The sequence below is a fragment of the Ruditapes philippinarum genome, unplaced genomic scaffold, assembly GCF_026571515.1.
Source record: "Ruditapes philippinarum isolate M1 unplaced genomic scaffold, ASM2657151v2 ctg2906_1_1_1_1, whole genome shotgun sequence".
Taxonomy (NCBI): domain Eukaryota; kingdom Metazoa; phylum Mollusca; class Bivalvia; order Venerida; family Veneridae; genus Ruditapes; species Ruditapes philippinarum.
Window position 1 is genome coordinate 18676 of NW_026857011.1, and position 26667 is coordinate 45342.

General features: G+C 33.2%; 1 protein-coding gene across 2 annotated transcripts; it reads left to right on the forward strand.

Moving 5' to 3' along the window:
• The first annotated feature begins 1060 nt into the window (after positions 1-1060).
• On the forward strand, positions 1061-23110 carry LOC132748448 (bile acid-CoA:amino acid N-acyltransferase-like). Of its 2 annotated transcripts, none has more exons than XM_060738063.1 (9): positions 1061-1290; positions 17139-17474; positions 18299-18550; positions 19099-19268; positions 19716-19829; positions 20134-20210; positions 21076-21160; positions 21709-21949; positions 22406-23110. In XM_060738063.1, exons 2-9 carry the CDS (start codon positions 17150-17152, stop codon positions 22516-22518), a joined length of 1377 nt encoding a protein of 458 aa, XP_060594046.1. In that variant the 5' UTR covers positions 1061-1290; positions 17139-17149; the 3' UTR covers positions 22519-23110. The 2 variants fall into 2 exon arrangements, with proteins under 2 accessions (XP_060594046.1, XP_060594045.1); XM_060738062.1 differs by lacking the exons at positions 17139-17474; positions 18299-18550; positions 19099-19268; ... (3 more) ...; positions 21709-21949; positions 22406-23110 and adding exons at positions 2298-2633; positions 3450-3701; positions 4062-4231; ... (3 more) ...; positions 8711-8951; positions 10103-10562 and having other exon boundaries at positions 1067-1290.
• Positions 23111-26667: the final 3557 nt, after the last annotated feature.

Genomic DNA, 26667 nt, shown 5'->3' on the forward strand with positions numbered 1-26667 from the left:
GGTTTTCTATGACGGCCCGATGTCGGCTTTAACCTCGGCTGCAAATAGGAATGATGTTGGCCCGACATCGGCAATAAAATATATGGCCGATATCTTAACGATATAGGCCCGATATTTCTTGCCGAGATCGGGCCTACATCAAAACAATAGCGGTGCGATGTCAGCCAACAGTAGAAAGATATCGGTCCTATATCGACCAGGTATCATCCTTATGCTAGCATGTTGATGACATCTAACAGCAAGCATTTGGCATAACCTGCAAAATCACTCGAGTTACAGCTAGACTTATTAAAAATACAGGAATGTTGAACTCTCAATAATAGGCCATTAATCTAGAAAAGACAACATGCGTGATAGTTGGATCAAAATGTAAAATTATTAACATAGCCATCTTTCTCTACATATTGAGAATTCGAGTATAAATAATTTAATGTTTATTGTCAAAAACTACTTGGATTGCAATTTGACAACTGTCTGTCTTGGAAAACATATATTGGCAAAAGTGTTCTAAGTTTGCTTCTAAAATATCCCTGCAGAAAAGAATTCAAATATTTCTTACACCTGAAATGAAACAATTATTTTATAACGCTTACATAACCCCACCTTTTGATTATGGATGCATTATTTGGTCCCAAAGTAACACATCAGATCTAAATAGAATAACAAAATTGCAAAAAAATACCACCTAAATTATTTTAAATAAACACGTAAAAACAAATTCTTTTGAAATGTTTCAAAATATGAAATGGTTATCTTTTCCATTCAAAATAAAACGTACTTACTAAGATCTGCATGTACGACCTAAAACAAATTATTTGAAACTCTAGAATGGAGTTATGGAACACTATTCGTTTAGTCTTAAATTGTTTTTATCACATGTCAAACATGTATTATTATCTAAAGATGAATTATCGAAAATTTACCTATACTATAATATAATATTATGCCTGTCTTCTTTGTTGATTAAGATTTACTGAATGTTGTAATCTTTATAACTGCTTATAATATAATATGTCCATTGTTATGTTAATGTTTATTGAAGGCCTTGTTGAAAATAAGATTTTGCATTTAATTTAGTATTATTATTAATTATTATTATGAAAGTACATCACATATTCTAAATATGAGGAAATAAAAAGTAAGTGAAAATTGTATCCGGTGTACAGACTATCCGAATCGCATAAACACAAAGTGATAACAGGTCATAAAATGGAACGAGTTTTGGTGCACAAAATTAGACTTGAATGAGGATTATGAATTGATGATTAAAAATTGGCAGTCAATAATGAAGTAAGTGTATGTCAATATACTTGTAATGTTGATCATGTTAAATTCTAATTAAAGTAACGTTAAATGATTTGTCTTTTGAAATGTAATACATTATTATTTTACACTACTGTACTGACGGATATACTGCCTAATCTAAATCACTGTGCAAGTGTTTGTTATATTATTATGTTATCAATATTTTATTGTTTAAGTAACAGCTATCTCATAAAATGCCAGCAAGTGTTTAAATATTATGTATATGGTGTTCATTGTTGAGATGTTTTTTTGGGCTATTAAACTGTTAAATAAGAGCAGGTTTTCTCGTGCGGATCCGTACATGTAGCGATTTGTACATCATGCAACCCCAATACAATATTTTAGTGTCTTTCATTTTTGCCCTATGAGAAAGCCTTTATTTGAAAATTCCTGGCAGTCTATTTCGCAAAAACTGTTTCCATTTTAAACAGCGCGTCTACATGGTCTATAGATACGGAAAAAAACTAAACAAAACGAAAAAGAAACACACACAAGTAAAAACTACAAAAAACAGCAAGCGTTTACGAAAAGAAGGTCAACGACTTAGTTAGAGGCGAATAAGAAAAATTAAACAGTTATAGTCACTCCTCTGTAGCTGTTTAAATAATTCATGATCTCGACTTCTTGGAAGGAAATTTTCGAGCTACTGCAACAAGTACAGTCGCCATAATTTGGCCATTTTATATCGCCCCTACTGAACAGAGTAGTGGCGACATGTAGAGATCACTTCTTCGTGTCGTGTGACTTTCCGTTCGTGTGTCAGTCAGTCTGTCCGTCCGTCCGTACGTCGAAAAAAGCTTGTCAAGTCTACTATAGTACAATTTCATCCAAACTTTACGGCATTTTCCGGTTCAATGATTTTTGTCAGAGTAATGGCCTTTAATTACAAGGTCTTTTTTAAATCAACACAGTCATGACGTTTGCAGTTATAGTTACACAATTTGAAGATCATTTCGACGTCTTGAACTTGTAGTGCTAAATCTTATTTTAAGCTAACGCAGAGATGACAACTTCTGTAAGTTACACAGTTTGGCGGTGTATACGGCGCCTTGAAGTCCTAAATAAGCATTTTGCGATAGGCACAAAAGTTTGCTGTTCAAGTGCGGCAAACAATGTTGCTCCAAGTATAACTGTTAAACCTTCTGTTGGGATGGTCGACGAAAAAGTCAACATACATATTCGTGGACTGGCCGCTAGACAGGTGGTGACTGTTGTTGCTGATGTGATAGAAAATGGAATGAAGTTCGAATCTCGGTGTATTTACCAGGCTGACAATAATGGAGAAATACATAATTTCTCTACAGAATCCATTGGTGGTTATTTTAAAGGTAAATGTTGCTTGTGTTTTTTTTTGTCTTTTTCAATCAAATTATTTTCCTATTTTTTTTTAAATATTATATCATACCTTTGGGGGGGGGGCGAGGCCGAGTGGTTACAGTCGTTGACTTCAGACCACTTGTCGTTCGAATCCCGTCAGCGACTTTTGATTCTTTCGTATGAAGAAGCTATGTTGCTAATGTAAGGAACATCGGTCGGTGGTTTTAATCTGTTATCCGTTCATGCCTTAATTCCAACTGTCAGAGTTATGCAAACCTTACAAACTCGTGAAATATAGCTATAACTTACTGGATGGTCTACTTGTGAATTTTAACAATAAAAAAAACTTGATAATTCGGTAATTAGTATTACTCGTCCGTCTACCATTTAATCGATTTTTTTACATGTACAATGTATATCATTTGACAAGTATTTAATTTTACAAGTATTCGAACAGTGTTACGTAGATTGGAAAGAGGCACAATATTTTAAAGAAATATTAAGAGTACTACTGCTGCAATTATCTTTAATTTTTTGAAAAACATCTACAATAAAGATGCTTAATACGTTGCTGGATTTACAGAAAGTGTGCAATGTAAAATGGCATTGCATAATTTATGAAAGCCTCCTTTTCACTAATTACACTCTAAAAAAATATTAAACATCATGATTTACAAGCATTGCTTATTTGTTTTCTCTATTATTCATTAATAAACAACAGATTTGTATAATGTTAGGTGGATTTAAGTCCTTAAAATTTTACAAAACAATTATAAAAGCGCTGTCAGTGCCCTTCAAAGTAATTGAAATGTCAAATAATTTTACAGGAGTTGAACCAATGGGTCTGTTTTGGAGTCTGAAGTGTTTAGCCGCGCCTAATCAGTCTGCTCGACTTATCAAAAAAGACGTTAGTACACCAATGAAATTCAACATAAAAGTTTATAGTGACGCCCATGAAGTACCTATACAGTCTAATGATCCTATTACTGGGACAAAAGTTGAAAGGTTATATAAAAAGCCCGGGGTGAGAAGAATACCGTTAACAGGGAAGATCAAGGGAACATTATTTATTCCAGAAGGTTTTATTTTTGTAGCTTTTACATGAATTTAGATCTATTTTGCTATGTAACAACTTGCCTGATGATGTTTCAAGTTTAAAAAAAAATGAGAATCCGATTTTCTGAATTCATTGGAAATGTTGCACAGTAGTTAAAAAATTGTGATTCGTTTGAAGAACTGAACATTCTAATGTATTTGTTCCTAAATTATATCTCTTCAATCAAATTGACAAAACCCTGTCCTGTTTTCATGTATTAAAAGGTATCTATTTCCAGATTCGTTTCGTTTCGAAGATATTCTGAATATTCTTAAGAAGTAAAATATTTTACATTTTGTACCCTACACATTGTGTGACATTTTTTTTCGTAAATTTGTTTCAGGAGATGGCCCATTTCCCGCGCTGACTGACATGTACGGGGGACTTGTGAGTCTTATAGAAACACGTGCAGCGTTGTTAGCGTCACATGGTTACGTCACATTGGCTTTATCATATTTATACAGTGAAGGACTTCCCAACCAGATATATGAAGTGAATTTTTCCTATATTACGGTATGTAGGCAAAAAAAAACATGAACTCTATTAAAATGTATTCTTTATTGTAGATTACTCCAAAATACATGTATGTGCGCAAACGAAAGTTAATGCTGATGTCTACCTAAAGAAAAACAAAGTAGATTTTTTATCTCTTTCACTGTAAAATAAGAAAGTTTCTTGAATAGTTATTGAATTTTAGACCAACTTTAAATCTGTCAAAGAAAAATATCTGACATGTAATTTAGAAATTAAGGGCTCCTGATTCATTACTGACAATATAAATCTGCAAAAGAAATTTTCCTATTAGGAAGATTGAAGCATGTTCAGTATAGTCTCAATTAGTCACCGAACTTTTTACCAACATTGTCGTTAAAGTACTGAATAGAAACGCATATTTTCCAGCGAAGTAATTGACAATGAAAGATAGTGTGCCATCTTTTTAATAAAGTCATTCCATAGAGATCTTAATAATGTATATATACAAAATATTTCAATACCGTACATGTATATTACTGTAAGAGAAAATATTTCTACTATTTTTGTCACTAAGTATTTGTTTGCACGACATATGAAAACGCTAAAGTTGTATTTACGAGTACATATACATATATATGTAAATAGGATGCATACGAATGGTTGATTGAACAAGATTTTGTTGATAAGAACAGACTAGGAGCCGTTGGACTTTGCTTCGGTGGATTCCTGTCCCTTGCTTTAACATCCATTTATCCACAAGTAAGAATCTTGAATTCTTGTGATATATTATTATTGTAAAATGAGTCCAAGTGCAATGCAAATAATGGTTGGCATACCTTATTTCATAACAGAAACATTTCAGATTGTTTTTTTCTTCTCCATTTTATTGTTAGAATGTTAGTCATACCAATCTGTAATGGTTTGACATTTGAAATATTTACTAGATACAAATTGAAAAATATGTTTGACCGACTTATCAAATGCATTATAAACGAGTTGATATGTAAATCACGCTTTATTCAAGTTAAATTTTAAGTAAGTTCACATATCTATTTTATACATTATTAATGTATAATAAATATGTGAAGTTACGAATATTATATGTTACAGATACGTGCTGTTGTAAACATCAATGGAATTACCATATCACCTGAACATGGTAACATCGTTGGTCATTCGGACAAGTGGTAAAATACAACATACTGTATTTTGTTATCTTACTACAATATAATTATTGGGATTTATAAAATACATGTCATGTTCTTGTCAGATAAAACATTGTATTGGTGATAGCCTAGTCTTTAACAGTCTGTAAAACAGACTTAGGCGATAGGGTTTCGAATTGTTTTAAGTCGAACCACTGACGGTCCGTCAGCTAGCTATAGACCTTCCTCACATGAAAGAATGAGATGAAGTCCCTAGTCGGAGTCGAACCCTCAGCGGCTTAGAGTCAACGACCTTTAGAACTCGGGCATGGATTTATATGGTTTAAACTTTTATTTGTGAGACAGTTTATATATAAAATGATTTTAATGTGATATGAATGTTAAATGGATTATAATTGAAACAAAATCAAGAATTATCTCTTCTATTTAAGTTATAAAGAAGATATTTCCCAACGTCATATGGTTTTACTCTTGTTAGAAAATAAATAATAGTAGAGTATACAATTATTATTGTCATTATTATTATTAGTATTATTATTTTCATTATTATTACTAATTATTATTATTATTTTCATTATTATTATTATTAATAACTATTATTATTATTTTCATTATTATTATTATTATTATTAATTACTATTATTATTTTCATTATTATTATTATTTATTATTATTATTATTTTCATTATTATTATTATTATTATTTTTATGCCCCCGCCATATAATGGCAGGGGCATATAGTGTTACCCTGTTCCGTCATTCCGTCATTCCGTCCTTCCGTCATCATCAGTTTCCGTTCATTATCTTAATAACCCTTGCACATATTGAACTCAAATTTGACATATGGATATGTCATGAGAAAATACAGGTCAAGTTCGAAATTGGTCATGGTTCGATGATTTTTGGCAGAGTTATGCCCCTTTTACATTGAAAATAATATGAAATTTTCAGTTTCCGTTCATTATCTCCCAAACGGTTCAAAACATTCAATTCAAAATTGACATATGGATATGTCATGAGAAAATACAGGTCAAGTTCGAAATTGGTCATGGTTCGATGATTTTTGGCAGAGTTATGCCCCTTTTACTTTGAAAATAACAGAAATTTTCAGTTTCCGTTCATTATCTTTATCTCCCCAACGGTACAACACATTCAACTCAAACTTGACATATTGATATGTCATGAGAAAATACAGGTCAAGTTCAAATTTGGTCATGGTTCGATGATTTTTGGCAGAGTTATGCCCCTTTTACTTTGAAAATAATATGAAATTTTCAGTTTCCGTTCATTAACTCCCCAATGGTACAACACATTCAACTCAAACTTGACATATGGATATGTCAAAGGAATGCGCAGGTCAAGTTCAAATTTGGTTATGGTTCAATGATTTTTGGCAGAGTTATGCCCCTTTTACTTTGAAAATAATATGAAATTTTTAGTTTCCGTTCATTTTCTCCCCAATCGTACAACACATTTAGCTCAAACTTGACATATCGATATGCAAAGGAATGCGCAGGTCAAGTTCAAATTTGGTCATGGTTCGATGATTTTTGGCAGAGTTATGCCCCTTTTACTTTGAAAATAATATGAAATTTTCAGTTTCTGTTTATTATCTCCCCAACAGTATTAAACATTCAACTCAAATTTGACATATTGATACGTCAAAGGAATGCGCAGGTCAATTTCAAATTTGGTCATGGTTGGATGATTTTTGGCTGAGTTATGCCCCTTTCACTTTAAAAATAATATGAAATTTTCAGTTTCCGTTTATTATCTCCCCAACAATATTACATTCAACTCAAATTTGACATATGGATATGTTTTTGGAATGCGCAGACCAAGTTCGAATCTGGTCATGGTTCAATGATTTTTGGCAGAGTAATGCCCCTTTCACTTTGAAAATGATATGAAATTTACAGTTTCTGTTCATTATCAACCCAACAGTGTTACATATTCAACTCAAAATTGACATATGGATATGTCAAAGGAATGCGCTGGTCAAGTTGGAATTTGGTCATGGTTCGATGATTTTTGGCAGAGTTATGTCCCTTTCACTTTGAAAATAATATAGATACATCTTAGGAATAAGCAGTTTAAGTTTGAATTTGGTCGTGGTTCAATGATTTTAGACAAACTTATCTTTCCTGAATGTTGGAAAAAATTTGAACTTTCAGTTTCAGCACTCATACTTTTGTGGAAATGTATATAGCCATTATGTTGGCTACAAATATGCAATATGCTATTTTTAAAAGGTTAAGACTGAATAATTTCAGTGCCTTGAACATTGTATAAAAATGGTTAAGACTGAATAATTTCAGTGCCTTGAACATTGTATAAAAATGGTTTGTGTTAACATTGAAAAGTTTTAAGGGCTTTGAACTTAGAATGAAAAAAATAATTTGTGCAAACAAATTTGGAACTAAATATTATAACATTTGAAATTTTGGCTGCATGCGGGGGCATCCGTGGCATGATGACACATTTCTAGTCATTATTATTATTATTATTATTATTATTATTATTATTATTATTATTATTATTATTTTCATCATTATTATTATTATTATTTTCATTATTATTATTATTTATTATTATTATTATAATTATTATTATTATTATTTTCATTATTATTATTATTTTCATCATTATTATTATTATTATTATTATGTTTAAATGTTATATTTTATATATTACAAATAAGATTTTGGTCTGTATTTTTAGGCTGGATAGAACTAAAGTTTACACCACAGAGGAGGGGGTCGTTATCAATGACATATACCAATGTGAAAACCCTTGGCCTATACCAGTGAGTCAATGTTTAGAATTTTATATTTCCAAAGTATAATATATCATAGGTCAGTAGGTCTATGGATAAGCCTTTGGAGAGGCACTTTTTTCTGTCAATATTTAGTTGATGACAACATTCGTAATGCCATTTGTTTCAAATGATTCTTTGAAAACTCTTAAAAATAGCCTGCAGATAAATAGGTTTTGTGCTGATTCTTGTTTCAAGTTACATTCCTTAGGTAATGTGATTACCTGTCAATTTATGACTTCAATTCTGTTAAGGTAGTGCGAATAACAAACAGTTGAGTGGTACCAGTATTATATGTATTTTGTTTTTACACGTTCAACAAATGTACCACCATTTGAAAAGTATGGGATTTTTCTTTATGATTGATGATCTACTCAATATTAACATGTTGATAATTAATTTTTAGTAAACATATGATTTTTGTAAGTAGTTAAGTTGAAAAAAAGAAGAACAATTTAATGCCACAGTCCGAACGGGAAACGTGCTATGTTGAACCATGCAGTAGCCATTATAAAATGAATCATCGTATATTTTCAGGCATGGCAGCATGGCGCAAAAATTCTAACTATAATTGGCGAGGATGACAAACAGGTACATCCTAAATGGCACAGTTTCTTCTACGAGAAATGTCCCCCAAAATTTAAGGAAAATATCACGATGTACAGATATCCAGGCGCCGGACATATGATTGAACCGCCATTTGCACCTCATCCAAGAGCCGTTACTCCTGGTCGAAAACGTATGCAATCAATAAACTTTGTTCCAGAAAAGTTTCATGGTATGTATAGTAAGAACTTACATGTAATGTTTATTTGTTTACTTTGACTTGACCTTGACATTGTTTTGCAGTGTTGACCTCGACATTGTTTTGCAGTGTTGACCTTGACATTGTTTTGCAGTGTTGACCTTGACATTGTTTTGCAGTGATGACCTTGACATTGTTTTGCAGTGTTGACCTTGACATTGTTTTGCAGTGTTGACCTTGACATTGTTTTGCAGTGATGACCTTCCTTGACATTGTTTTGCAGTGTTGACCTTGACATTGTTTTGCAGTGTTGACCTTGACATTGTTTTGCAGTGTTGACCTTGACATTGTTTTGCAGTGATGACCTTTCTTGACATTGTTTTGCAGTGTTGACCTTGACATTGTTTTGCAGTGTTGACCAATGTCATGACCTTGACATTGTTTTGCAGTGATGACATTGACATTGTTTTGCAGTGATGACCTTGACATTGTTTTGCAGTGATGACCTTGACATTGTTTTGCTTTGTTGACCTTGACATTGTTTGCAGTGATACGGACGGAAATGTCGATTTTACAAAACAATGTGAAAGAGAACAAAGTATGAACAAACTAATATGTTATTGTTTTAAAGGAAACGCAGATCGTTTTCTAAAGTTGAACTGCTCAGCGTGTTTTAGAAAAACTGAAGTAGGCTGAAATTATTCACCGTGCCGTTTACTTATAATTAAACATGTACAAAAATATCTTCTGTGCACCATATTAACTTTTAAATGTGTAGCAAACAAGCAAATCATGTTTAACACATTAAACTATTTTGCTTCATTACAGAGCGATTTTGGGAACATTCTTGCTTTAAAATTTAACTCCAAATTCAGTCTTGAATGAGATGATCTGAAAATTTGCAGACAAGTTATTGGTTTGCGAATCTCGGGAAAATGTTGTCGTCCTGTCATGCAAAAAAAACAAACTCAGTGGAGTTCTTTAAAACTAACAAGGTGTTCTGCATTTAGCTGTCAGTAGCAAATATATGACAGGGGTAATTTAAAAAAAAGAATTTTATTTGACAAAATTCTTTTTTATTGTTTTCGAGTTAAATTAACAGACAGCAGTATAAACTTCCACCTGTCTGTACCGACCACCTTCCACAAGAGGAAACTTATATACTTCATGTCTATTTCTTTCAGATGAAGATATGATGTCAGGCGGATGGCCGGAACAGCACGCGCATGCGCAAGAGGATTCTTGGGAGAAAATGTTATCTTTCTTAGATGAGAACGTGAAAAATATCAGCCACTGAGTAGAACAAAACGTGAAGAAACAATATCCGGTGAAAATATCTTGTTTTTGTTTTTATTTTTCGAAATATGTGCAAAACTATAGTGCTTATGTATCACATAATTCTAAAGGAAGCAATCACAATTCGGACTTTTTTCTAGACTAGTTTATTACATAATCATAATAAACAAAATGCCTTCATAAGAGGTGACTAAAATTATAGCTGATTGAACAAGGTGAATCGATTAGCTTGAATAATATTTTGGATGTGAAAATGTGCAATTAAGAACAGAACAGCCATTTAGAGTATTAGCAGTTATACTGTAATTGAAGATGCTATAAATAATATCTGAAAAATGAAACGACAATGCCATGTCGTTGCTTTTAAAAATATTCTCAGAAACAAGTCTGACATTCATAGTTGAGCCATGTTCACATCGATACCAATGATATTAAAATGTACTACAGACTCATGCGAAGAAAATTACTTTATGAAAAAACAAAACAAAAGCGTTACTGAACTTTTTAGCTCACCTGTCACAAAGTGACAGGGTGAGCTTTTGTGATCGCTTTTCGTCCGTCCGTCGTCCGTCCGTCGTCCGACGTCCGTATATTTTTTCTTTAAATGACATCTCCTCATAAACCACTGAGCCAATTTCGTCCAAACTTCACAGGAATGTTCCTTTGGTGGTAACCTTTGAAAATTGTTCAAAGAATTTAATTCCATGCAGAACTCTGGTTGCCATGGCAACCAAAAGAAAAAACTTTAAATATCTTCTTCTAAAAAACCCAAAGAGCTAGAGCTTAGGTATTTGGCATGAAACATCTTCTAGTGAGTGTCTACCAAGTTTGTTCAAATAAAAGCCCTGGGGTCAAAATTGACCCCGCCCCAGGGGGTCATTGATTCCCCCTATATGCATATAGTAAAAACTTATAAAAAACTTCTTTTAAAGAACCGAAAGAGCTAGAGCCAAGATATTTAGCATGAAACATGTTCTAATGGATGTCTACCAAGTTTGTTCAAATAAAAGCCCTGGGGTCAAAATTGGCCCCGCCCCGGGGGTCATTGATTTTCCTTATTTACGAAAAGCAAAAACTTAAAAAATCTTTTTTTTAAAAAAACCAAATAGCTAAGGTTTAGATACTAAGCATGAAACATCTTCTAGTGAGTGTCTACCAAGTTTGTTCAAATAAAAGCCCTGGGGTCAAAATTGGCCCACCCCGGGGTCATTCATTTTCCTTATATGTTTATAACAAAAACTTAAAAAATCTTCTTTGAAAAAACCCGAATAGCTAGAGTTTAGATATTAAGCATGAAGTGTCTACAATGATTGTTCAAATAAAAGCCCTGGGGTCAAAACTGGCCCTGCCCCAGGTGTGTTAATGTTTTTAACTATATGTGTAAAAAAAAAATCTTCTTTTAAAAAAACCCAACGAGCTAGACCTTAGATGTTTAGCATGAAACATCTTCTAATGGGTGTCTACCAAGTTTGTTCAAATAAAAGCCTTGGGGTTTAAACTGGCCCTGCTCCGGGGGCCTATATATAGGTGAGCGACGTCAGGGCCATCATGGCCCTCTTGTTAGTAATTGTTGGCGGTGCTAACTTTATTATACCCCCAAAAACGAAGTTTGGGGCGGTATATAGGAGTCACCCGGTGGTCGGTCGGTCGGTCGGTCGGACGGTCGGTCGGTCGGTCGGTCAAGACGTCCGTTGCATTTTCCTTGTCCGGAGCATAACTTGAAAACTAATGGTTGGAATTCAATATAACTACATACAATGGTCAAGCACATTGAGAGGAAGTGCAGTGCACAAGAACCATAACTCTATCTAAAGTAATTACAGAGTTATAGCCCTTTAATGCTTTTCCATTGCTTTTTTTTGTCCGGACCATAACTTGAAGACTAATGGTTGGAATTCAATATAACTTCATACAATGGTCAAGCACATTGAGAGGAAGTGCAGTGCATAAGAACCATAACTTTATCTTGACTTATTACAGAGCAATTGCCCTTTGTTACTTTTCCTTGTCCGGGGCATAATTAGAAAACAACTGGTTGGAATTCAAAGCAACTTCATAAAATTGTCAAACACAATAAAGGGAAGTGCAGTGCACAAGAACCATAACTCTATCTAAAGTAATTACAGAGTTATTGCCCTTTGTTACTTTTCCATTGATTTTTTTGTCCGGACCATAACTTCAAGACTAATGGTTGGAATTCAATATAACTACATACAATGGTCAAGCACATTGAGAGGAAGTGCAGTGCATAAGAACCATAACTCTATCTTGACTAATTACAGAGTTATTGCCCTTTGTTACTTTTCCTTGTCCGGGGCATAACTTGAAAAATACTGGTTGGAATTCAAAACAAATTCATACAATTGTCAAACACAATAAGGGGAAGTGCAGTGCACAAGAACCATAACTCTATCTAAAGTAATTACAGAGTTACTGCCCTTTGTTACTTTTCCATTGCCTTTTTTGTCTGGACCATAACTTGAAGACTAATAGTTGGAATTCAATATAACTTCATACAATGGTCAAGCACATTGAGAGAAAGTGCAGTGCACAAGAACCATAACTCCATCTTGACTAATTACAGAGTTATTGCCCTTTGTTACTTTTCCTTGTCCAGAGCATAACTTGAAAACTACTGTTTGGAATTCAATACAACTTCATACAGTTGTCAAGAACATTAAAAGGAAGTGCAGTGCACAAGAGCCATAACTCCATTTTGACAAAATACAGAGTTACTGCCCTTTGATACTTTTCCTTGTCAGGAGCATAACTTAAAACGTACTGGTTGGAATTCAAAACAACTTCATACAATGGTCAAGCACAATAAGAGGAAGTGCAGTGCACAAGAACTATAACTCTATCTTCAGTATTTATAGAATCATTGCCCTTTGTTCCTTTTCTTTGTCTTTCTGGACTTATTACAGAGTAATTCAATTAAACTTCATCAATGGCCAACCACATTGAAAGGAAATGCAACATATAAGAACCACAACTATCTTTAATTGCCCACAACCATAACTCTATATTTCAATTCTTTTACAAGGTATTCTGTTACTAGTAACATCCTCATTTCCGAAGCAGTCTTGTGGGGGTATTAATCACATTTAGTGATAGTTCTAGTATTTACTTGCCCTGCTTTCCTTTTATTGTATTTAGATCTGTATTGACATTGTAGGGAAAATAAGCTTTATAATGACTTGAAATAAATTGTTATATTATATTTCTATTGTTTATTTTTTCCATCCCTGTCGATTATTTAAATGAATAATTTTATGAACTGTTTATGAATTCAGTATATGAATTGGTCATAATTGGTACATGAACAACAATTTGGATAAAGTAGTTCATGAACCAGAGTCATGTACTGTTCATGAACCCATATACATAATGATTTGAAATAAACTATTATTATATCATATATTTATTGTTAATTTAATTTCCAACCCTGATGATTATTTAAATAAATAATTTTATGAACTGTTTATGAATTCAGTATATTAACCGGTCATATAATTGATACATGAACAACAATTTGGATAAATTAATTCATATACCATTCATAAATCCATATCATGAATAATATTAGTGTTTTATCATGGTCTGGGTTTATAAACTAAGTATATTTATGAACTAAATCTTACAATTGTGCACACACACCCATTAAACGGAAAGCTGTTACACAGTTTCTACACAGTTTCTCGGGTTATACATAAAAATTGAAGTTGATCCCTGTTCTGAAATTTCAAACCTAAACTTTGTTATGTCACGTATTTTCGCGAGCTGCTATTGTATTTGTTACTTGATTAACGCGTTTACCAGTCCTATTCACACGTATGCAATCCATATTTATGTATATTTCTGCGAGCTGACTTTTAAACAACCTGAATCATCTTTAAGTTAAATAAGAACAAAAATAAGTGATTCATTGAAGAGATCGATCTGATACCATAAACAGCATAAACTTATTGCTTTATTCAATTGATATTTTCTTAGCTATTTTCAATTCTGAGAATGAGGTGGCGGATTTAAGACATATAAATTCCAAAAATGGTGAAGACATAGCATGTCCGTATATTCAATCCTTAATGTCTGCCGGCAAAGCGGGAGAGTACAGGAGCTTCGTTGAAAAAATCTGGATGAATGTTTATTTTTCAAATATTGAAATGCATATAACGAACATTAGCGATTACCCAATGTTAGCTAAAAATGTCACGTGATCACCCACCCTTTAACGTTGTTCACTCTTGAATACATGTAAATGAACGAAGGTTAAACAGGACATAAAATTCAACATAGATCTAACCGCATAATTGAATGTAGTCAGTTTTAAAGATGATGTTTTAAATGTGCGTGTACAGATTTTGGAGTACTCTAGTATGTAAAATCAATTAATTTTGATAAATATGCTTTAAAATCCATTTTATTATCTTACATATTTACAAATAGATTCATATTTAATTATTACCATTGTTTAAAGATCCTGTAACACATTATTTTTATGGTTTTATATACAAATTATGATGCTCAAATTAAGATTTATCGATATTGTAAGTTTCAAAAAACATTATTTATAAAGATATTACCGAATTTAATATTTCATGTAAATAAAGGGAGGTAATTAGAATTTAGTTTTCTATAAATTCTAAGTCAATTTTTCCAATAAGAAATGAATGCATATAATTTAATGATTACCTTAAATATGTACAAATATTTGCAATAAATATTTTACATATTCCTCCATGTTTGAAAATTGACAAATTTGCATAATTACATACATATATAATTCAATGAAGAGTGGTATGCAATCTCAATTACAAAACATACAGGATCTTTAAGGACATGTATACTTGAATAACCTATTTTAATTATGAATTCAAGTTAATATGAATACTACTACATGTATATTTCAAACTCGTTAGATTTGTGAATATCTAACGTAAAGAATAGATAACGAGTAAGTAGGCATATGTCCGTAAACAGGGGTAGGACGTGATTTATTTACTGACATGTTTCGGTTTTACAGAACACACGGTTTATACGGTTGGCCACCCGTGAAAACCGTACATACAACCGAACTAACCGTGAGTTTAACCGAGTTACACTCGGGCCATTCGTGTGTATCCGTGCAAGCCGTTAAGATTTTTAAAACTTTAAAAAAAAACTGTCCGTGTATGATCGTATATGATCGTATAAACGACCGTACAAGACCGTAAGAAACCTTGTGAGTCCGTATGAGACCGTATATACAACCGTATTTGAAATCCACTCCACGAGTGAGCCCAACCGTGCCAAGATCGTATATAAATCGTATTGAATCGTTCGATACTGTCCCCAAGTACTACATCCAACACCCGATTAACATCCGAATGTCACACGATCACGGTACGATTCACTCGAGTGCACACACGGTTTCATACGATCGCCATACGACCAATACGGTTCAGGTACAAATCATACATGGCAGCCTCTACATCAGCATGAACTGTACAATGAAAACCATAACTACCTGCTGCCACCCTCAATTGCTAGATCTACCCAGAGTACTTGCTGCATCATACTAGAATGTATCCAAAGAAGAAGGTTCCCACACATGCACAGAAGGAATGCAAGAAGGGCCATCCAGGCCCGCTGACCTGTCCAACCTTTTGACCATGCCGAGCCTGATGAGCATTGGACCAACCAATGTCTATCAGTCTTGTCATGATTTCTAATTTCCTTATCCTGTCATCTGTTGCATCTCTTGTAAAATTTTACAATTTTCAACTTATGTCGCATGTAACTCAAAGGAATGTTGATCAGCATGTATAGTTGTGCACCTGGGTATTTTTGTGTGGATATATTTAGTATTTTTAGAGTTATTGCCCTTGACTTAGTAAAAAAATTACAATTTTCAACGTAACTCAAAAAGCATTTGACCTAGATTCATGAAACTTTACCGGAATGTTGATCAGCATGTGAAGTTGTGCGTCTGGGGTTTTTGCTTGTGGATTTATTCTGTTTTGTCAGAGTTATTGCCTTTGATTTAGTAAAAATTTGCAATTTTCAACTTGTGTAGCACGTAGCTCAAAAAGTATTTGACATACGGTCGGTCATGAAACTTTACAGGAATGTTGATTCAGCATGTGAAGTTGTGCACCATGGGTTTTGTTTGTGAATTTAAATGTTTTGTCAGAGTTATTGCACTTGACTTAAAAAAACTTTTTCAATTTGTGTCGTGCGTAGCTCAAAATGTATTTAACCTAGTCATGAAACTTAAAAGGAAGGTCAGCATGTGTAGTTCTGCACCTTGGGTTTCGCTTGTAGATTTATCCATTATTTGTAGAGTTATTGCCCTTGACTTAGTAAAAACAATTTCATTACGTTGTATTATTTGTTCCTTGAGTGCTTGAGTTAAAATCAACCAACTTTACAGGAATAATTATCAACATCACTGTGAAGCTATGCACCTGGTATTTTGCATGTGGATTTCTTTCACTTTTGTTAGAGTTATTGCCCTTGATTTAGTATAAATTTGCAAGTTTCAATTTTGTCATGCATATCTTAAAAAGTATTTGACCTGTAGGCCTGAAAGTTTACAAGAATGTTTGTCAGCATGTGTACCTATGCACCTTAATTGGGGTTCGCTTGTGGATTTATTCAGTATTTGTAAAGTTCTTGCCCTTTACTTAGTAAAAGATTTTTAATTTTTAACTTTAGGCACATGTAGCCCAAAAAATATTTGACATAGAGTCATAAGACTGATAAAACAGTGGAGTGTGGGGGCACCCATGTCCTATGGCCACATTTCTAGTTATTAGATATTAATCTTTAGTTTTATGATTTTTTTACCATACTGCACGTTTGTAACGTCGTTTTTCATAGGTTAATCGTTATGTTTATATAAACGGTTAATGATCATTAATGTCGTAATTTTAATATTTTAAGCTTACACAGAGATGACTAGTTCTGTTAATTACACCATTTGGAAGTCAATAAGACGTCTTGAAGTCCTAAATAGGCATTTTGCGGTAGGCACAAAAGTTTGCTATTCAAGTGCGGCAAACAATGTTGCTCCATATATAACTGTTAAACCTTCTATTGGTATGGTCGACGAAAAAGTTAACATACATATACGTGGACTGGCCGCTAGACAGGTGGTGACTGTTGTTGCTGATGTGATAGAAAATGGAATGAAGTTCGAATCTCGGTGTATTTACAAGGCTGACAATAATGGAGAAATACATAATTTTTCTACAGAATCCATTGGTGGTTATTTTAAAGGTAAGTGTTGCTTGTTCTTTTTTGTCTTTTTTCAGTCAAATTATTTTCCTAATTTTCCGACCCTAAATGTTCTGAGTTTGTTTTTTTAATTATATTAAGTACGTATATCATATCTTGGGGGCGTCCGAGGCCGAGTGGTTACAGTCGTTGACTTCAGACCACTTGTCGTTCGAATCCCGTCAGCGACTTTTGATTCTTTCATATGAAGAAGCTATGTTGCTAATGTACGGAACATCGGCCGGTGGTTTTAATCTGTTTTCCGTCCATGCCTTAATTCCAACTGTCAGAGTTATGCAAACCTTACAAACTCGTGAAATATAGCTATTACTTACTGGATGGTCTACTTATGAATTTTAACAATAAAAAACCTTGTTAATTCGGTAATTAGTTTTACTCGCCCGTCTACCATTTAATCGAACTTTTTTACATGTATATCATTTCACAAGTATTCGAACAGTGTTACGTAGATTGGAAAGAGGCACAAGATTGTAAAGAAATATTAAGAGTACTACTGCTGCAATTATCTTTATTTTTTTAAACATATCTACAATAAAGATACTTAAAACGTTGCTGGATTTACAGAAAGTGTGCAATGTAAAATGGCCTTGAATAGTTTATGAAAGCCTCCTTTTCACTAATTACACTTTAAAATTATTTAACATCATGATTTACAAGCATTGCATATTTGTTGTCTCTATTATTCATTAATAAACAACAGATTTGTATAATGTTAGGTGGATTTAAGTCCTTACAATTTTACATAACAATTATAAAAGCGCTGTCAGTCCCCTTCAAAATAATTAAAACGTCAAATATTTTTACAGGAGTTGAACCAATGGGTCTGTTTTGGAGTCTGAAGTGTTTAGCCGCGCCTAATCAGTCTGCTCGACTTATCAAAAAAGACGTCAGTACACCAATGAAATTCAACATAAAAGTTTATAGTGACGCCCATGAAGTACCTATACAGTCTAATGATCCTATAACTGGGACACAAGTTGAAAGGTTATATAAAAAGCCCGGGGTGAGAAGAATACCGTTAACAGGGAAGATCAAGGGAGCATTATTTATTCCAGAAGGTTTTATTTTTATTTTTTTTAGCTTTACATAAATTTAGATCTACGTTTTGATGAGAATGATCAAAGTTTTCAAAAAATATGAAACCCGAATTTCTGACTTCATTGGAAATATAGCACAGTGGTTAAAATATTGTGATTTGTTTGAAGATCAAAACATCTCATGTGTTTGTTTCAATCTCTTGAAATCAAATTGACAAGACCCTGTGCTGTTTTCAAGTCTAAAATGGTACTATTTATTAGTATATAAGTAGTTACCCGCACTCCAGAGCATGCCCATTGATTGGCTTAGAGAAAAGGATAGCAATAGAAGTATTATATTCGGATTCTCGTTCATTGGTAACTTTTTTCTGGGTTTTGATATTGTGACAACAGGGAGCTGTTTTTTTTTTGCATTCGATACATCAAACCTCTGGGCAATCTAATTTTCACAAATCAGATAGTCTGTGTTTCGATGCTCTTTCTGTTTCTTTATATTCTTAAGAAGTTAAATATTTTACATTTTGTGACCTCCATACAGTGTAACACTTTTTGTCGTAAATTTGTTTCAGGAGACGGCCCTTTCCCCGCGCTGACTGATATGTACGGGGGACTTGTGAGTCTTATAGAAACACGTGCAGCGTTGTTAGCGTCACATGGTTACGTCACATTGGCTTTATCATATTTATACAGTGAAGGACTTCCCAACCAGATATATGAAGTGAATTTTTCCTATGTTACGGTATGTAGGCAAAAACAATACATGAACTCTACTCCAAAATACATGTGTGTGCGCAAAAGAAAGTTAATGCTTATTTCTACCTAAAGAAAAACAAAGTAGATTTTTATCTCTTCCACTCTTTTTTCTAAAATAAGAGAGTTTCCTGAATAGTTTTTGAAATTTAGATCAACTTTAAATCTTTCAAAGAAAATTATCAGACATGTAATTTAGAAATTAAGGGTTCCTGATTTATTATTGACAATATGTTAAATCTAATTTGTTGCGCATCCGCACAGTCTGATCAGGATCCATGCTGTTCGCTTACCAACTCTACAACAAGTAGAGAAACTGATAGCGAACAGCATGGATCCTGATCAGACTGTGCGGATGCGCAGGCTGGTCTGGATCCATGCTGGTCGCAAACGCACTTTGTTGGTTTTGTCGTGACTGGCTCATATATTTAAATAGGATGCATACGAATGGTTGATTGAACAAGATTTTGTTGATAAGAACAGACTTGGAGCCGTTGGACTTTGCTTCGGTGGATTTTTGTCCCTGGCTTTAACATCCATTTATCCACAAGTAAGATTCTAGAATTCTTGTAATATATAATCATTGTAGAATGAGTACAAATGCAATGCAAATAATAGTTGTCATTCCTTATTTCATAACAGAAACATTTCAAATTGTTTTTTTTTTCCTTCATTTTATTGTTAGAATGATAGTCATACTAATCTGCAATGACTTGCCATTTGAAATATTCACTAGATACAAATTGAAAAATTTGTTTGACCGACTTATCAAATGCATTATGAACAGTAAATCACGCTTTATTCATGTTTAATGTATAATAAATATGTGAAGTTACGAATATTTTATGTTACAGATACGTGCTGTTGTAAACATCAATGGAATTACTATATCACCTGAACATGGTAACATCGTTGGTCATTCGGATGAGTGGTATAATACTGTTATCATACTTACAATATATAATATTATAAAATGCTTGGTATTTATACAACATATGCCATGTTCTCGTCAAATAAATCATTTTATTACTTTAACCGTCTGTAACAACAGACTTAGGCGATAGGGTTTCCTCACATGAAAGAATCCTCAGTCCCTAGCCGGATTCGAACCGACAGGGGTAAGGGGCGAGCGGTTTGGAGTCAACGATCTTAATAACTCATGGATTTATATGGTTTAAACTTTTATTTGTGTGACAGTCTTTACATAAAATTATTATAATATGATGTGAATGTAAAATGGACTATAACTGTAACGAAATCAAGAATTATCTCTTCTATTTAAGTTAAAATAGAGATTTCCAAACGTCATGATTTTACTCTTTTAAAAAAATAAATGATAGTACAGTATGCAATTATAACTATCATCATCATCATCATCATCATCATTATTATTATTGTTATTATTATTATTATCATTATCATTATTATTATTAATATTATTTTTATTATTATTATTATTATATCCATTATTATTATTGATTATTATTATTTTCATTATTATTATTATTAATTATTATGATTATTTTCATTATTATTATTAGTTATAATCATTATTATTTTCATTATTATTATTATTATTATTAGTATTATTATTATTATTATTATTGAATTATTATTATTATTATTATTATTGAATTATTATTATTATAATTTTCATTATTATTATTATTTTATTATTATTATTATTATTGAATTATTATTATAATTATAATAAATATTATTATTTTTATTATTATTATTATGTTTTAAAGATATGATTTATATATAACAATTAAGATTTTGGCCTTTATTTTTAGGCTGGATAGAACTAAAGTTTACACCACAGAGGAGGGGGTCGTTATCAATGACATATACCAATGTGAAAACCCTTGGCCTATACCAGTGAGTCAATGTTTAGAATTTGTATATTGCCAGCCAGAGGGCTCAGTAGTACCACTGTAGCTGAATCCTTGGCGAGGCACGCCTTTTACTATAAATATTCTGTTGATGACAACACTCGAAAAGTCATAATGTCTTGTTGAATTGTTTCAAATGATTCTTTGAAAAATTGCAAAAAATAACCTGCCAAGAAATAAGTTTTGTGCTAATTCTTGTCTCAAATCGCAATCTAGGTGACTACTAGTCTATATATGTCTTCAATTCTGTAAAGGAAACGCGAATAACAAACAGTTGGCTAGTACAAGTGGTAAATTTATTTTGTTTCTACACGTTATACAAATGCACCACCATTTTGAAAGTATGGGGTTTTTCATTATGATTGATGATCTACTTATTAATTTGTTGATAATTAATTTTCAATAAACATATGATTTATGTAAGTAGTTTAGTTGAAAAAAGGAAGAACAATAAGATGCCAAAGTCCGAACGGGAAACTTGCTATGTTGAACCATGCAGTAGCTATTATTAAATGAAGCATCGTATATTTTCAGGCATGGCAGCATGGCGCAAAAATTCTAGCTATAATTGGCGAGGATGACAAACAGGTACATCCGAAATGGCACAGTTTTTTCTACGAGAAATGTCCCCCAAAATTTAAGGAAAATATCACGATGTACAGATATCCAGGTGCCGGACATATGATTGAGCCGCCATTTGCACCTCATCCAAGAGCCGTTACTCCTGGTCGAAAACGTATGCAATCAATAAACTTTGTTCCAGAAAAGTTTCATGGTATGTATAGTAAGAACTTACATGTAATGTTTATTTGTTTAATTTGACTTGGCCTTGACATTGCAGTGATGACCTTGACCTTGACATTGTTTGCGTTGATTCATACAGAAATGTCGATTTTACAAAACAATGTTAAAGAGAACATACATTGTACAACCGAACCAAGTAATATTTGACTGTTAAAGAAAACACAGATAGAATGCTAAGGGATGAACTGCTCCTGTCATGCAAAAAAAACTCAGTGGAGTTCCTTAAAACTAACAAGATGTTCTGTATTTAGCTGTCAGTAGCAAATATATGACAGGGGCAATTTAAAAAAAAAGGATTTTATTTGACAAAATTCTTTTTTAATTGTTTTCGAGTTAAATTAATAGACAGTAGTTTAAACTTCCACCTGTCTGTACCGACCACCTTCCACTAGAGGAAGCTCATATACTTCATGTCTATTTCTTTCAGATGAAGATATGATGTCAGGAGGATGGCCGGAGCAGCACGCGCATGCGCAAGAGGATTCTTGGGAGAAAATGTTATCTTTCTTAGAAGAGAACGTGAAAAATGTCAGACACTGAGTAGAGCAAAACGTGAAGAAGCAATATCCGGTGAAAATATCTTGTTTTTGCTCTTTTTTTTTTCGAAATATTTGCAAAACTATAGTGCTGATATATATATAACATAATCATAAAAGAAGCAATCACAATTCGGACTTTTTCCTAGACTAGCTGATGACAAAATCATAATGAAGTGAATGCGTTGATAAGAGATGACTATAAATATAGCTGATTGAACAAGGTGAAACTATTAGCTTGAAAATTATTTGGATTTGAAAATGTGCAATTAAGAACAGAAGAGCAATTTAGAGTATTAGCAGTAATACTGTTATTGAATATACTATAACAAAAGAAAATCTGAAAAATGAAACGGCATGGCCATGTCCTTGCTTTTGAAAATATTCTCAGAAACAAGTGTGACATTCATAAGTGAGCCATGTTCACATCGATACCATTGATATTAAAATGTACTACAGACCCAAGAAAATTATTTTATGAAGAAAAAAAAAAAACAAAGTTGTGACTTAACATTTTAGTAAATGTGGCGGTGCTTACTTTATATTCACTTGCCCTGCTTTCCTTTTATTGTATTTTAATCTGTATTGACATTGATGGGAAAATAAGCTTTATAATGATTTGAAATAAACTATTATTATATCATATATTTATTGTTAATTTAATTTCCAACCCTGTTGATTATTTAAATGAATAATTCATGAACTGTTTATGAATTCAGTATATGTACCGGTCATAATTAGTTCATGAACAACAATTTGGATAGATTGTATCATAGTTTGGGGACCTTTCTGTTGAAAATGTGTCAGAGTTAAATTGTATACATATACATGCACAGTGCGGTAACTGGAGTGCGGGTATCAGTTACCCGCACTCCAGATCATGCCCATTGATTGGTTCATTTTTGCTGGGGTTTACATATTGTGACGGCAGAGAAAGGGAAAGCGACAGACATGTCATATTCAGATGTTCGTTCATTGGTTCATTTTTGCCGGGGTTTCATATTGTGACAACAGGGAACGTGTTTTTATGTTTGACTATGATACAAAAGAGAAAGAACACCAAAACACTCGGCAATCTGATTAATACTCGGGGGCTACGCCCCCTCGTACAAATCAGATAGCCTCGTGTTTCGGTGCTCTTTCTATTACTTAGTTCATGTACCAGAATCATGTAATGTTCATTAACCCATATCATGAATAATATTGGTGTTTTATCATGGTCTTGGTTTATAAACTAAGTATGTTTATGAACTAAGTCTAACAAAATGTGCACACACCCATTAAACGGACACCTGTTACACAGATACTCGGGTTATACATAAAAATTGAAGTTGAAATCCCTGTTCTGAATTTTCAAAACTAAACTTTGTTATGTCACGTATTTTCGCGATCTGCTATTGTATTTGTAACTTGATTAATGCGTTTACCAAGTCCTATTCACACGTATGCTATCCATATTTATGTATATTCTGCGACCTGACTTAAACAACCCGAATCATGTTTAAGTTAAATAAGAAAAAAATAAGTGATTGATTGAAGATATCGATTTGCTACCATAAACAGCATAAATTTATTGCTTTATTCAATTGATATTTTCTTAGCTATTTTCAATTTTCTCTCATTTGTACCGGGTTCTTCTGAGGATGAGGTGGCGGATTTAAGATTTATAAATTCAAGGAGGTGATGACATAGCATGTCCGTATATTCAATCCTTAATGCGGGAGAGTACATTGAGCTTTATTGGAAAAATCTGTTCCGTCGGAACATGATGAATATAATTTTTTCAAATATTGAAATACATATAACGAACATTAGCAATTACCCAATGTTAGCTAAAAATGTCACGTGATCACCCACCCTGTAACGTTGTTCACTAAATAAACGAACGTTTAAACAGAACATAAGATTCAAGCGTAGTTGAATGTAGTCAGTTTTAAGGTGATTCCGCTTTGTCAGCCATGTTTGTTTTCACTAAAGTCTGTCTAAAGTGAAAGTAGGCCAAAATTCATATAACAACAAAGCTCTTATTGTAAAATGATGAACCATTTGAAAGTACACTTCCAGGTTTATATTTTAAGGACAATTATAAACAAAAATAAAAATGATAACAATAAGAATATTTACCTTGAATGTGCTACATTTCTGAAGACCAAAAACATTTTGTTGCAAAGTTTTATGCACATTTCATGAATGGCAAAATCCTTTTTAAAGTCTGTTTTAGTGCCTGAATACTTGAATGACCTATTTAAGTTATATGAATACTACTACATGTATATTTCAAACTCGTTATATTTATGAATATCTAACGTAAACAACGAATAAGTAGGCATATGTCCGTAAACAGGGGTAGGACGTGATTTATTTACTGACATGTTTCGGTTTTAAGCCCATCTCACATAGAACACACGGTTTATATGGTTGGCCACTCGTACAAACCGTACATACAATCGAACTAACCGTGAGTTCAACCGAGTTACACTCGGGCCATTCGAGTGTATCCGTGCAAGCCGTGTATGATTTTTAAAAAAAACTGGTACGGATGTAATGTCCGTGTATGATCGTATAAACGACCGTACAAGACAGTAAGAAACCTTGTGAAACCGTTTGAGACCGTATATACAACCGTATTTGAAGTCCACTCCACGAGTGAGCCCAACCTTGCTTAGATCGTATATAAATCGTATGGAATCGTTCGAGACCCAAATACTACACCCAACACCCGATTAACATCCGAATGTCACACGATCACGGTACGATTCACTCGAGTGCACACACGGTTTCATACGATCGCCATACGACCAATACGGTTCAAGTACGAATCATACATGGCAGCCTCTACATCAGCATGAACTGTACAACGAAAACCATAACTACCTGCTGCCACCCTCAATTGCTAGATCTACCCAGAATACTTGCTGCATCATACTAGAATATATCCAAAGAAGAAGTTCCCACGCACAGAAGGAATGCGAGAAGGGCCATCCAGGCCCGCCGACCTCTCCAACCTTTTGAGCCTGCCAAGCCTGATGAGCAGGGGGACCCACCAATGTCTATCAGTCTTGTCATGATTTCTAATTTCCTTATCTTTTCATCTGTTGCATCTGTTGTAAAATTTTACAATTTTTTAACTTATGCCGCAAGTAGCTCAAAGGAATGTTGATCAGCACGTGTAGTTGTGCACCTGGGCATTTTCGTGTGGATATATTTAGTATTTTTAGAGTTATTGCCCTTGACTTAGTAAAAAATTTACAATTTTCAACGTAACTCAAAAAGCATTTAACCTAGATTCATGAAACTTTACCGGAATGTTGATCAGCATGTGAATTTGTGCATCTGGGGTTTTGCTTGTGGATTTATTCTGTTTTGTCAGAGTTAGTAAAAATTTGCGATTTTCAACTTGTGTAGCACGTAGCTCAAAAAGTATTTGACATACGGTCGGTCATAAAACTTTACAGGAATGTTGATTCAGCATGTGAAGTTGTGCATCTGGGGTTTTGCTTGTGGATTTATTCTGTTTTGTCAAAATGAGTAAAAATTTGCGATTTTCAACTTGTGTAGCACGTAGCTCAAAAAGTATTTGACATACGGTCGGTCATAAAACTTTACAGGAATGTTGATTCAGCATGTGAAGTTGTGCACCATGGGTTTTGTTTGTGAATTTAAATGTTTTGTCAGAGTTATTGCACTTGACTTAGAAAAAAAATTCATTTGTGTCGTGCGTAGCTCAAAATGTATTTAACCTAGTCATGAAACTTAACAGGAATGTTGGTCAGCATGTGTAGTTGTGCACCTTAAGTTTCGCTTGTAGATTTATCCATTATTTGTTACTGCCCTTGACTTATTAAAAATAAAATAAATTCATTACGTTGTGTTATTTGTTCCTTGAGTGCTTGAGTTAAAATCAACCAACTTTACAGGAATAATGATCAACATCACTGTGAAGCTATGCACCTGGTATTTTGCATATGGATTTTTTTCAGTTTTGTTAGAGTTCTTGCCCTTGATTTATTTTCAATTTTTTCATGCATAGCTTAAAAAGTATTTGACCTGTAGGCCTGAAAGTTTACAAGAATGTTGGTCAGCATGTGTACCTATGCACCTTGGGGTTCGCTTGTGGATTTATTCAGTATTTGTAAAGTTCTTGCCTTTTACT